Source organism: Pholis gunnellus (assembly GCF_910591455.1).
Source record: "Pholis gunnellus genome assembly, chromosome: 3".
Taxonomy (NCBI): Eukaryota; Metazoa; Chordata; class Actinopteri; order Perciformes; family Pholidae; genus Pholis; species Pholis gunnellus.
This window is the reverse complement of record NC_136529.1, coordinates 14,885,020-14,898,102: the sequence shown is the minus strand read 5'-3', so window position 1 is coordinate 14,898,102 and position 13,083 is coordinate 14,885,020. Positions and strand designations below refer to the sequence as shown.

At 41.9% G+C, this 13,083-nt stretch overlaps 1 protein-coding gene across 1 annotated transcript in view; it reads right to left on the bottom strand.

Moving 5' to 3' along the window:
• The window catches only part of celsr2 (cadherin, EGF LAG seven-pass G-type receptor 2), a gene marked incomplete at its 5' end in the record, with an annotated part of 58,717 nt that overhangs the window by 10,691 nt on the left and 34,943 nt on the right, over positions 1 to 13,083 (bottom strand). The window contains 11 exons of the mRNA XM_079157046.1: positions 579 to 699; positions 820 to 961; positions 1,190 to 1,346; positions 1,872 to 1,985; positions 2,075 to 2,254; positions 2,936 to 3,105; positions 5,296 to 5,421; positions 5,662 to 5,825; positions 6,212 to 6,369; positions 11,374 to 11,462; positions 11,577 to 11,692. Coding sequence (XP_079013172.1) covers positions 579 to 699; positions 820 to 961; positions 1,190 to 1,346; positions 1,872 to 1,985; positions 2,075 to 2,254; positions 2,936 to 3,105; positions 5,296 to 5,421; positions 5,662 to 5,825; positions 6,212 to 6,369; positions 11,374 to 11,462; positions 11,577 to 11,692 — 1,537 coding nt within the window. The remainder of the gene's footprint in view (positions 1 to 578; positions 700 to 819; positions 962 to 1,189; positions 1,347 to 1,871; positions 1,986 to 2,074; positions 2,255 to 2,935; positions 3,106 to 5,295; positions 5,422 to 5,661; positions 5,826 to 6,211; positions 6,370 to 11,373; positions 11,463 to 11,576; positions 11,693 to 13,083) is intronic.

The window sequence follows — 13,083 nt, the reverse complement described above, 5'->3', positions numbered from 1 at the left end:
CTGGAAATGGGATTGGAGAGAGGAAGTTGCTGATTAACAATTAATTGCGCCATCGCTTACAGACTGGCTTATGCTGATGGTCTAGAAATACTTTTTCACAGCTAAATCTTTTAATAGTTGATTGATTTTTTCTAAATTGTACAAAATCAACTTTGAATGAATACAAAGAAATTCAAAAAGGAAGAAAACGATAATGCTGAAGAAGGGATCAACCTAATGAACAATGTTACCTTAATGGAGAATTACTGAGATCTAATTTATTGTGTACTGGAAACACAGAATACTTTGACAATTATTGTGCAGGACCCACAGTTTTTACACAGATCTAAAGCTTTAAAACTTTTTCCCTATTCATACGTTTTATTTTCATTTGTATGACTTTCATTTCATATTTGTTTTTTCAGCCCAACATATTATTAAACAGCTCCTTTGTTTGCACAAGTCTGTCTGTGTATATGTCTGTTTTTACTTGTTTTTATTTGCCAAGAATGAAATTGCCTTTGTGGATTAATAAAGTTGTATTGAATTGAATTCATCACAGAGCGATGAACCAAAGCTGCAGGTCGGCACACGCTCACCTTGCACCGGCACTCTCCGCTCGTCTTGTTGCAGTCAGAGTCGAAGCCCTGGTCTGTCTGACAGTTACAGGGGCCGCAGGTCTTGTGACCCCACCAGCCTCGGGGACACGGCAAATCCGTCCTGTAGACATAATACATTATCAATTTACCTGCAGAGTAACAAAACAACACAACACAGGAAGAGCTACGATCGACACACAAAAGCACAACACAGTTTTACATAAACGTGGAAAACATTTACTTTTTCTCGCAGTAATGGCCAAAGTAGCTGCTGGGACAGTCACAGGTGTAGCCACGAGAGGAGCTCGTCTTCCTGGTGCACGTTGACTCGTGCTCACAGGGGTTTAATGAGCATACATCAGTGCAGTTGGTGCCATAGTAGCCTGTGAGACAAAGGTGAAAAGAAAAATAAGCCGCTGTGCTCTCACAACATGGTGAACTGTGTTAAGTAGCGATAAGAAGAAAGGATTATGTAATACAGGATAACTGTAACACTATCCTTTGTGTTGGTTTCTCATGCATTTTAATGAGCCATTAGAAACATCATTTTATGTAGGTTGATTTTTAGGTAACCTTCCAGCCCTGCAAAATGTTACAGTAAGCAGACTGACCAGCGAGGCAGGTGCAGGAGTAGCTGTCCCAGTCGTCGCTGCAGTAGCTGCTGGCAGGACAGGGGCTGGAGCTGCACGGGTCGGGCACGCTGCAGCCCGGCTCCACGTTCACCTTCCTCGCATGAGACAGACTCAGAGCCCCGCCCACACGCAGACCCTGCAGGCAAACAAACAAACAAACAAATGTACGTATCCCCGGCAACACAACGCGGTTATGCGTTTGTGAGAAACACTCGGATGATCAAAGTAGGTGAAAGGAATGTTCTGGGAACACAGAGGTTGCTGTTTTGGGTGTGTCTAAACAGTATGAGGTGCCTTGTCTGTATACATGTTGTGTACTAGATGTCTATCTGCACTTCATCATAAGCTCAAGAAGTTAAAACCTTTTTTTTAAACACTGCTGAGTGAGCATGATTTTCATTTCAAACGGCAAGTAAAGAAGAGATAAAAGTAGCTCAGATCTGGTAGAAAAGGTTGCAACAGATTTTTAATGACCATGTTTCAACAAATAGTTTGAAATATAGTCATTAAAACATATAAATATAATCTACACAGCTGGAAATATATATATTCAATTAAATTTGACAAAATCTAAATGCTGTTTGATCTGCAAAACACTACACCATTGCTTTACAGATGTGCACAAATACCGATATAAGTGGTTTCTAGAGAGGGGACGGACCTGTATACAGCCACGGAAGCCATGCTGAATTTTCCCATCAGGCCTTGCCAAACCACCAACGCTCACGGTCTTCAGCTTGGAGTCTTGAAGCTTCCCGTCCACCTCCATACTCGCCTGAAAAGGTGCATGACAGACTTTATGGCTGCCAAATTACAGTAATTATATTCATGGTGATTTACAACAACTAGGATACATCAACTCACCAGGTAGAGCCCCTGATCTAAAGACAACACTGCTTTGTGGTGACTCGCTACTCCCCCCAGGCTGCTGATATCCAGCTGCAAATGATGCCAGTCTCCATCGTTCACCAGCACCTCCTCCACACGGGAGAGAGTTGAGTCTTCCCCTCTGTGCAGCCCCATCAACACGCTTCCCCCGCGCAGCTACAAAGGCAGGGAGAGAGCCGGGAAACAGCAGGAGGGAGATTGAACCGATGTTTAATAACAGAGGACAAAAAAAGACAACACCAAGAATCAGCAATGCATCACATGATGAACAGAAACAGAGAGTGCTGACTGTCAAAGTTCAAACCTTGAATTGCTGGAAATAGATTATCGTGCAGTTACGCAACATCAAAGAGGCGCCAGTCTAGAAAAGCTCAAAAGCAGTCCAACACAGACGCTACAATGAGAGTTTGATCATTGGGATTTTTGTCTCAACATCCTCTGATATTCAGTGACGTGCTGCAACTCAGATGGCCAACAGGTGGAGCCTCAATCCTAAAATGTTTGATCTTTAGGTGAAGACTGCCTTCAAGCTCACACTAGACCTCAAACCCATAGAATACAATTTATTCACGGTGTGTTGAAGAATTAAAGTTATTGCTCTTTGCTGATCAGATTAAGTGACCATGAAGAGGAAATAACCTAGACATTCTTCAAAATGTGACTTTTCTTCTAATGAAAGTTTCCCCTTGAGGATAAATTGACACTGCAACATTTCGGTGAGTGTGAAACTGTCTGTGGAGAGAAATAATGTGCCAAGGAGACCAGAATGTAGCCGGGAGGTGTTTTAGTGTGTATCCATGCGCAGTGAGAAAAAGAGAAACTATATGACGCTCTCACCTGCAGCGTGAGGTTGTGCTGCTGGCCGGCGGAGATGTGCAGCAGTGTCGCGCTGGCCTGACGTGTTCGGAACATGAGCTCTACATGCCAGGGGACGGAGGACGCTGCCGCCGCCATGTTGTTCCACTGCAACAGACTGCTACCCAGGAAACGCTGCGGGCTGGCCATCACTACAGATAAGGAGAGAGTAGGAAATTGGAAGAGGTGATGAAGATAAATGAGGAGAGAGAGTTTCGCAGTGAGTCATTACTGTCAACCAGCAAGTCCAGCATGTTCTCTGATCACTTCCAAGTTATCACAGATGAAAAATTAAAAAAAAACGTTCACTCTCTCTCTCTCTGTTTACCAGACATTTTACTTCGGCAATCTGTCAGCTTCTTGTGGATGTCTGAAATCAAATCAGGTGTTCCCAGAAAGCTCAGATCATTGGCTTCACAAGCTAATATCTGTGCTGTTAATTCACAGGGATAAGATACGAGGACATTGAGGTAAACATTTTGAATAACATTGGATCTGGAGTCCCCCTCCAGTTGAAAATGTGTTTTTCTTCTTGTTCGTTGAATGTGATGTTTGAGCTTCACTGTGCAGAATGATGATTGTACAGAGTTTGACACTAGAAGGCTGTTTTCACATTCAGCTGCAGAAGGAGGAAAGTTTCTCTGTCCTCAACTGAAATCTGAGTTTAAGACGTGGAAATATCTGCAGTATTAATTACTCTCAAGACTGAACTTCCCAGAACCTTTTTATTTTTGCATATTCATAGATTCTGTATTTTTCATTGAGGCAGATAAAGTGGATGTTATTTTAAGACTTTTTAACGAGAGAATTTAACTTTTTTGTTGTGTTTAAAGGGGATCTTTAACCCTAATGACTACTCTAAATCTTTTCGTGTAGCAGTTCAATTGTAATATCTATCAAATCATTTCAAATGTCGTGTTATTGGTGTCGTTTGTGAATCAGAAGGAAGTTCTGGTGTTTGTGCTCTCATGCATTGACTGAGAAGCTCTTTCAAACGTGAAAAGAAAGTGACAGGAAAGGACACTCTGCCTACTGTGAAACGTTTTCCCTCTCATTACGCTGTCTGTGTACAAAGCTAAGAAAAGCACCTGATCGAAATAATCGATTAGTGAAGGCAAATACACCTGATGCACTGTGGCTGTCATCGTTGGCTGGAGGGAGGAGTGAAATGCAAAGAGAGAAACTGCAGTGCAATTTCAGTCAAAAGGTTCACATTTACACAAAGCGATACAAACATAAGTTGGTCAACAAACAGTGCCAGATTAATTGTACTGTAAAAGTTAATGCTGGAGTTTAACCACACCTCCTGTATAAGTGTGGCCAGAAGACGCCAGCAAAGTCAAGAATCAAGTAAGAGAAAAGAAAAGCAGGATCCATTATCTTCATCATCAATGATCATTTCAGCTTGATACCCGCTCACATACACACGCAAACAACTGCATTTTAAAAAGGCACCTCTGGTGTTGATGATTGCTCTGAGTTGTTGGTGATTATAATGTACTCAAGTTATCAAAGCTCATTAAATTTCCTTCGGTAACATGTGATCACACTGCATTGTGTCCCACTTCTACTCTCCCATCCCCATCTTTTCCTCAGACTTGTGCACTCTATGAAACACACTCTCTACTTCCTTTTCTATCGGATCAACGGGAAAAAATGATCACTGACATAAATCTTTTTTTTACTCATTCTACTTCAAGCTAAACACAAGAGGTGTTGTGTAGTCGTTAAAGGGCTCATTCTTCTTCCTCTGTCTCTTCTCAAATTCCTGTAAACCATAAATCAGCACAGACAACAGCTGCAGTGGATCCGGTGGAACAGAAACAGACACTAGAGAACACCGGGACAGAAACATAAGTAATGTACTGTTTGTCTTTAAAAGCCAAAAAGCAATTGGACTTTAACGGTTCAACATCATCTGAACAAGAAAAAACTCAAGCTCAAACAGCTTGATTCTCACAAATGATACGGATTCTGTCATAAATCAGGCATTAAAAGTAATGCAGTGTAATCAACAGCGATGTTATGGCTGTGCACGTCTGAAATGAAGTCAGGTGTTCCCAAAAAACGGTGGCTGATTTAACAAACTGCACACCGTTACACTTGTTATTGTTAAATGCAAATGCAGCCATTTCTGCCTAAAAGAGTCTCTGTTACTGTTTCCACTTTCTTTTTTCCTTGACCTGATGGATGACAGCTTCAGCTTCATATTTGATGACAAGTTGAGTCTTGCGTCAATAAGACAAAGGACAGGCTCGGGTCAAAACAGCAAATACGTCAAAACGACAGACACGTCAAAACGACAGACGCACGTCAAAACGGAGCTTTTCTACTTGACTCACCTCTTTCACAGTTTTGTCCACCAAATCCGAGCGGGCAGTCACAACTGAAGGAGCCCCACAGGTTCACACAGGTTCCTCCGTTCCGACACGGGTCATTGTTGCAGAAGTGTCTCTTGGCAGAGCATCCTATGTAGGGCGAAAAACAAGAGGTTTATTTACCCGTTTGATCAGTCCAACCTCATTATTTCATCAAAGAGTCAGAGGGTAATAAACTATTCATAGCAGGTACAATGATCATTTCCCTCTGACTCTACTTCCCTGCGGTGCTCGTTATAGTCATTGCTATTTTCTTTGTAAAACAGTCACAGGTTCAAGAGATGAAGCAAAGGATAGTCTTTTGGTGCCAAACAGCAGGTCAAAGCGTACCTGGCAGAGTGCCGTTGTTAGCGATGAAGCTGGCCATGTCTATGTGCTGGTTGTCAATACGCAGGTTCTTCATGCAGCCTACGAACTGCCGGTTGCGAACAGGAAAGTCTTCTGGGAGTTTGGGAATCCCTCCGAGGAGCAGGGGGCCGGTCAGGTCCAGTGATCTGAAAACATAGAGCCCGTGAACATCTACGCATCCAGGGGTTTTTGCTCTGCCTTTACATCATCAACACATATGAAAAATTAATCACGGAGGTTTTTGCAGTGTTATTTTTCCCCCTGGAGATATAAAAACAGAAAAAGGATAAACATCCCAATGAAGGAAAAAAGCAAAGCTTAGTTAACACCCTGGAGATGTGGAACTTCATCTCAAAACAAGTTTACTCTCTCTCTTAATGAGCAAACCGCAAAAACAGTAATCAGTTAAATTACTGAAACCAACACAGAGGTAGTGAGGGAAGGTGAGAGGTAAAGAGTAAAAGCTTTTTATGAAATTCCTGTTATAACGACAGAACTGATAATCCTGCTGATGTAATTCCTGCGGACTCACTTTTTGGATCCTGATTGTCTGCCCTGAGCAGAGCAGGTGTAGTTTCCGATCATGTGACCGAACCGGAAGGCCACGGAGGCGTCACAGTTGTCCACCGTCACAACGACGACCTTCTGGTCCGAGGGGCCCTGCGGCAGGCCGGCCTGGTTTAAGATCGGCTGTGGAGCGAGAGACAAACTCATGAATATCAAGATAAATTATGGAGCACCTTCCTGATATTTCTGGGGAGGCTTTTGGTCAAAACAATGAGGATTACGAATACATAATGCCTGGATGCCTCGCCTGTGTTATGCACACTGAAGTCTTTGTGTACACTTGAGAACTAATGTTGGTTATGTTTTTTCTTTCTATCCAACTGAGGATTTAACCAAGCAATCTACTTTTTTTTATATAATTCTTCACAGAATAATATCACAGGTTTACGTTAACATGTTTTCATCACTATACACAGCCCGAAACTCTTGATTTAGATGGACAGAAAAACAAAGTTATTAACGTCCTTTAGTATCATATTCATTTGAGAATTCAAAGGTTTGTCAGCGTAAAGATCAACAAAAAACTGGAAAACAAATTCTGTGCTGCTATTTTTAAGACGCTGAAGTATTTTGGTAACCAAGCATTTATAAATAGGACTCAGAAATAGGTTGTTGTGAAAATATTTAACACAGGATTAATCCATGAAGCAGTGCAAAAACTTCTTGGGAATCTCAGCCAGTGCTAAGCTTTATGAGCCTGATTAAAAACTGGAGCTATGAAACTGGGAAACAACAACCAAATAAATGTTCTCGGTTCAATCCCGGTTCAGCTTTAGCTTGCTGTTGTTGAATATTTTTAATAATTCATATCATAACAGCTAGAGCAAAAAGGCAGCGGCTGGCAAGCACACACACCCACACACACACACACACACACACACAGGAGATGAGCTCGCTCTCTGCAGGACATCATCCCTGTCGACAAAGGATCGTCTTCATTGTCTGAGAAATCAATGTGGGAAGCAACAAAGGGAGGAGGGGTCTGCGGGGGAGAGAATGATGATCCTGTCAATAAAAGGTCCCGACCTCTTTTCAAAAGGCCAGTTTCTCTGAGGTCACGTAGAGCTCATGTTAACCCTGAGTGTAGGTTCAAGCTGGTGTCGCGAGCACTGACCGCTCCCAGCTCACAGCCGGCCGACTGGGCCGCCTGCAGGCGAGGACGGCCGCTGGGCTGTCAGCTGGTCAGACAGGATTTATCAGGAATTAGCTCGTCTCGTGTGCAGAGATGATATGAAGAGTTGGCTCATTGCTAATGCCTTGAAAACACATCAAGTGTTTTTTTTTTTTGCCTGGCAGTTTAGTTCTACACAAAGCCACTGTCTGCAGGAGCATCAGGAATTGTAATTTCACTGATAGCTCGTGTGATCCCTTAATTTAAAAGCTAATTTAAAACACCAGCTAAAGATATACTGTAGATTTCATTGGCTGGTGAAACAACTTTGGCAGGTGGATTTTAAGACAAAACACATCAAGCAGGACAAATATCATTTTCACCGACGGTACTTCTGCATTTTAATTTCTCTCACATGATTTTCTCATTGAGTAGATTAAATCTCTGTGAGCCTCTAATAATATGATTCTGTAACTGAGAGGCTGCAGTCGGTTACATTCCTGCACTCACTGTGTGTCTTGTGATCACAATGTGATGAGTGTTAGTGATGTGAATGAGATGAGACCAATAATATCCCTAAACCACCATCTGACTAGTTGAAACACAAATGTCAGTTCATTGTGCTGTGGTTGTATTTACTCTGAAATATGTGTGATGTAGAAAAGAGGGATAGAATAAAACTTTATCGTCCACAAGACCACAAAAAAACATGTAATATGATGGAAAAATACGGAAACAAAACACCATCAAAGCACGAAACAAACGAGTAAACAAGACTAAGAGTCAGCAGCTAGCGGCCCCCAGGATGTACAGGGGTGTTTTGAGCTAAATGCTAATGTCAGCATGCTAACATGCCAACGTTTTGCAGGTATATATATATATATATTTATTCTGTTCACCATCTTAGTTTAGCGTGTTAGCATGCTAACATTTGACAATTAGCACTAAACACAAAGTAGAGCTTAGGCTGACGGCCATTCGTTTTGCCTCATAAACCAAAGTAGGAAACTTAAAGGATTAACAAAGTTATGATAATGAGGTAATGTATGTACAAAATGTCATGGTAATCCATCCAACAGACATTTTAAACAAATCAAAAAGAGAGATGAAAGGTGAGGGGATCACCAATGTCAGTAGGATTCATCCTCTGAGGACCATGAATGTCAGGATTTAAAAATGTGTGTCAATCCATCTAATATTTGTTGAAATATACAAATGAGTCACAGTGAGTTCTGTTGAGTCACAGAAGAAGATAGGTATTTTCAGAGACACTCTATTGGCAGTGAGTTGTACAAAGACATCAAAACATTTAACACGTTTTCTAGTACAACAGGCCCTGTTGTCAAGCAATGTTCCCACAGGAAGTCTTATTATTTTCCTGACTGTGAAACATTAACTCACAGCTCAACACTGAAATGTTAAGTAGACGGAAGCAGAAACTGAATGTGGCTTTGACTTTTCAGTTGATAGTCCTTGAGGCCAATTTGTTACAAATTTGTTGATGATGAAACAAGCAAACATTCGGTGTGAATTGCCAAAGGTGAAATCACCCGACATGCTCTTTTCCACGGTTTTCCCTTCGCTGTGAAAGCTCTGAAACAGGCAGCGCTCCAGATTGGACGTTCCTTTCACTGACCTCTGCTGTCATCAGTCACGGCTGTTGACTCTCCCATAATGACTGTCTGTCAGGACGTCTTTCTGCTGCACAAAACCTCGTCCTGTCAGCACTGATTGGAGTGCACATATTTGCTCAAGACCACATTAAACACTCACTCTCACTCGCCGCTACGGGGGATTATGGGAATATGAGTTCCCTGTCACAGAATGGGACAGGGGTTGCGCTTGGAGGAGCATGGCAGCAAGCAACACAAATATGGGATCTAAGATTGACTAGAAAAACCATAGCAACAGGAGGGGTTGGCCCTGAAGCGCGGCGTCCCCGTTCAAAGCCCGAGTCAATACTTCTCTCGGCTTTTCTTTACCCTCCTTTCGCTCTTCTTCTGCTCCGCTTTTCTGTCCCCGCTGGAGAACAGAGAGAGAGGGGCACCTTCCCCGGGGCCGCATCATTCACTGCCCATGGTCCCAAAGGAAGCAGAGCCAAACACAAAGGCAGCGGTCATTGCCATTCTCCACAGTCCCCCGCCATCCTGAAAGCCACATTTCAATCTAAAATGACCCCCTCCCCACCTCATCCTGCCCCACCCCCCGTGGACAGGGACGGGTCAGAGTGGGCCACTGTGGGATACCTTCAGAGGGAGGAGCCACGTTTCTACCTCAGCAACTCACAGGATGAGGGACATTAGAGGAGGACGGGGAGGATTAGTTCAGCCAGAGCTGGGGGCTGGGCCCCAGACACTCCTGGGATGTTTAGTACTACAAGATATGTATTCAATGCAATGAGCACACTAGTTACATTTTATGATACAGGTACAAACCTATACAATCTAATATGATAGTATAACATATATATATATATATAATGCTAAATTAATTATTAAATGCAGCATATATCATGAATTTTTGAACGAGTGTGATTATTTAATGCTTAATGGATTATCAATTAATGAAAGTTAACTTCATACATTTATATTCTACCAAATTAGCCTCAGAGCAGAACCAGCACCTCTTCTCACGCAGAAATGAAGCTGTGTTTATCAAACTGGCAGTCAGATGCAGACATCTATATGTACTTGTACTGTACGTACAAATATCTCATTAAAAGTAAAATGTCCTCTTCAAACATGCAGCACGGTTACAGAAGTAAAACTACCAGCTCAGGAAAACTACAAGAAACAGTTTTGTATCAAAGTGATTAATGAGACTATAATGTCTTCTTGGCAGAGAAACAATTAGTTTTCATCCAAAAGTTGACAAGATTCCCCCCCCTTCATCACTTCTTCTGGCTAAAATCTGACACGGCCGTGTTATCATAGCCACTGAATAGAAAATGTGAGCAGCGGGGGTGTTGCCTGGCAACATCTTTATGATGCAAAGTGACTTCCTCAATAGACTAAAATGTGACATCCTGTGTGTTGGTCCTGGGTGGTAAAGTACTGAGAGAGCAGAGACAACAGCTCCACACATTCCTCCACAGATTGAGTTGTTGGGATGTTCTTACAGAGAAATGTATTAGTCAAAGCATATTTAGTCCAATCTGACCACGTCTGGAAAAACTTTGACTTCCCACTCACTGGTGTTCATTCATCTTCATCCCCTCCCCCCTCCTCCTCCTCCTCTTGTCTCTTCCTCCGTCAGTGTCTAGTTGGCTCCCTCCAGATCATCAGCAGCGGTTCTTTAGTCTGACAGAGCAGCGCTAAAGAAGCAGTACAACTAACGTACACAACAACATCCACGACAGTTCGTCCTCTATGGATGTGCTAAAGACAAAGCTTTTTATTGAGAAAGCATGTCAGTAATCACCGTCTTTTTACTGCAATAAAATTAAACGTTCTGTCTGCTGTAGCAGATCAAACCTGTGACCTGATTTCACTCTGAATATTTTCGGTAATTAATGTCTGGTATTTTACTGCCACACCTGACGAGGGGCGCAGCAGCAGACTGATCTAACCAGAGGTATGTCAGCTATTGTGAAACAATAAAAGGAAGGAAATTAAAAAAAATAATCAGAATAGAGTGAGTTTTTACCATGACCACTCTTGAATGGTTTTGGGAAACACACTGGCTTTCTTGTAGAGAGTTAGATGAGAAGACTCTTGTGTCTGTACGGCAAATATGACGCTTCAACCTGCAGTCCGGTTAGCTTAGCTTAGCATAAAGCTAGCCTAGCTCCGTCCAAGAGCAACATAATCGGCACATAGCCCAAGGGAAACCACAACGTGTCATTTTTCCATGTACAGTTTTTGTCGGCTTGAATAGAAAGAGATATAACGTGTTATTAGTGAGTTTTACTGGTGCTGGTAGATTCTTTTTGTTATCTTTGGCGAGCCAACAAACCAGGCTCTACAAACACATGGTATTTGAGGAGCATCTCGTCTGTTCGTTTATTCTGATCATACCTTGTTGTAGTAGTGGACCTCCACTACGTGCCACTGGCCGTCGCTGACTCCCCCGAGGATGTACGGTGAAACTGTAGTTTTGGTCTCACCTGGGAAACAATGAAAGAGGTGAATACACTCAGAAATAGTATGAAACTAAAAAAAAAAAATGTTTGCAGTTAATCACAATGATAAAGAATGAAATAAACAAACAACTGTCTCACCTGCAGAGAAGGTGAGCTGTATCTGCTCATTGATGATTTCCATGGCGAGGAAATCATGTTTCTCATTGAAGCGGCCGTTATAGAGTAACAAACCGTTGGGCTCTTTGGTCGCAAATCTGAAAAAAAAACAGACAATATTTTAATTTAATTACATTTATCACTATCCTATCCCATCAGTTATTTAAAAAAAAAATCCATATTCACCCAATAAATTAAAGGTTAAGGCTGGTGATAGTCTACACTGTTATTGTCAACAAATTCCATGAAACAAGGAAAACAAGGAAACAAGGGAGAAACAAGGACAGTCGATGTAGTTAAAGCCTGATATAGCTTATTGCTTTGTGCCGCAATTGTAATTTATTTTAACTAAATTTCACATAATACTTACTGGAGCACAGAAAGTGTATTTATCCGCGGCGGAAAATAGGCCCAAACAAATACAGTATGTTCTATTTGCTGAAAATTCAAGTTGTTCAACGAAATTAAAGAGCCTTTTAAAAAATATATATATATTTGTAACCTGTTTCTAAAAAATGATGCCTTCCATAGGAACGAATGGGATTGGGACTGAGTGCCACAGACAGGATAGATAAGTATTGAGAGGAGGAACACATTGTTGGTTTTGGTCTTTTCATTGAATTTGTTGAAATTAAGAAGAATATACTGTAACACCAGCCTTTAAACATTAGGACACCGAATAACATAAGTACTGACGTGTACTGTAAGAAAGCATTTGCTGTTGGCCATGCTTCCCGTTCACAGAGAAAAGAAAGAATGCAGTGACCTATTTAAAAATATCCATACCATTCCCTCACATTCACCTTAGTGTAATTCACTATCATGAAGACGGGCCACAGACTCAACAGTGCCCAGGTTTGACAAAGATCACTGAACAGATAATGAGGTTAATCATAAACACAAGGCCGAGTCAGAGGGAGGAGAAAAAAAGTAATATTTTCAGCCCGGACACAGTGAAGGAATGAAAAGACATCACTGAGCCACATTACGTGACACACTACACCACAGAGACAGAAAACTAGGGCAATGTCAAAGCAGCACGTGGGGGAACGCATTAGTAAAGAAGGAGCGCACAAGAAGACAGTTCAGTGTAACGATGACGACAGATTCAAAATATATTTTCTCATGGAGGAGAACACAGACAGCTGCCAGTGCTGTAACCACAGCCTCAGTTTCAGATTTCTGTCTGCATCTTGATAGTGAAACCAGATCTCCCAGGGCCATCGTGTTGCATGATCCTCGCATATTAATGCGCATTTCAGTATATCTGTGCACACACATGGTTCAAACTCTGGGATAGCCGACGGTGCCTCTCTCTCGATGTGGATCAAAGCATATGGTGGAGCATATGGTTTAAAAATATCAGGCTTTACCTGTCAGCTGTGGTCTGTGGTCGTAAATCTGATCCTGTGGAAATGGGTCATTGGGATGTGTGAAACTGAGAAAAAAGTTATTAATAAATCCAGCAATTACTACTGGATTTATTCAT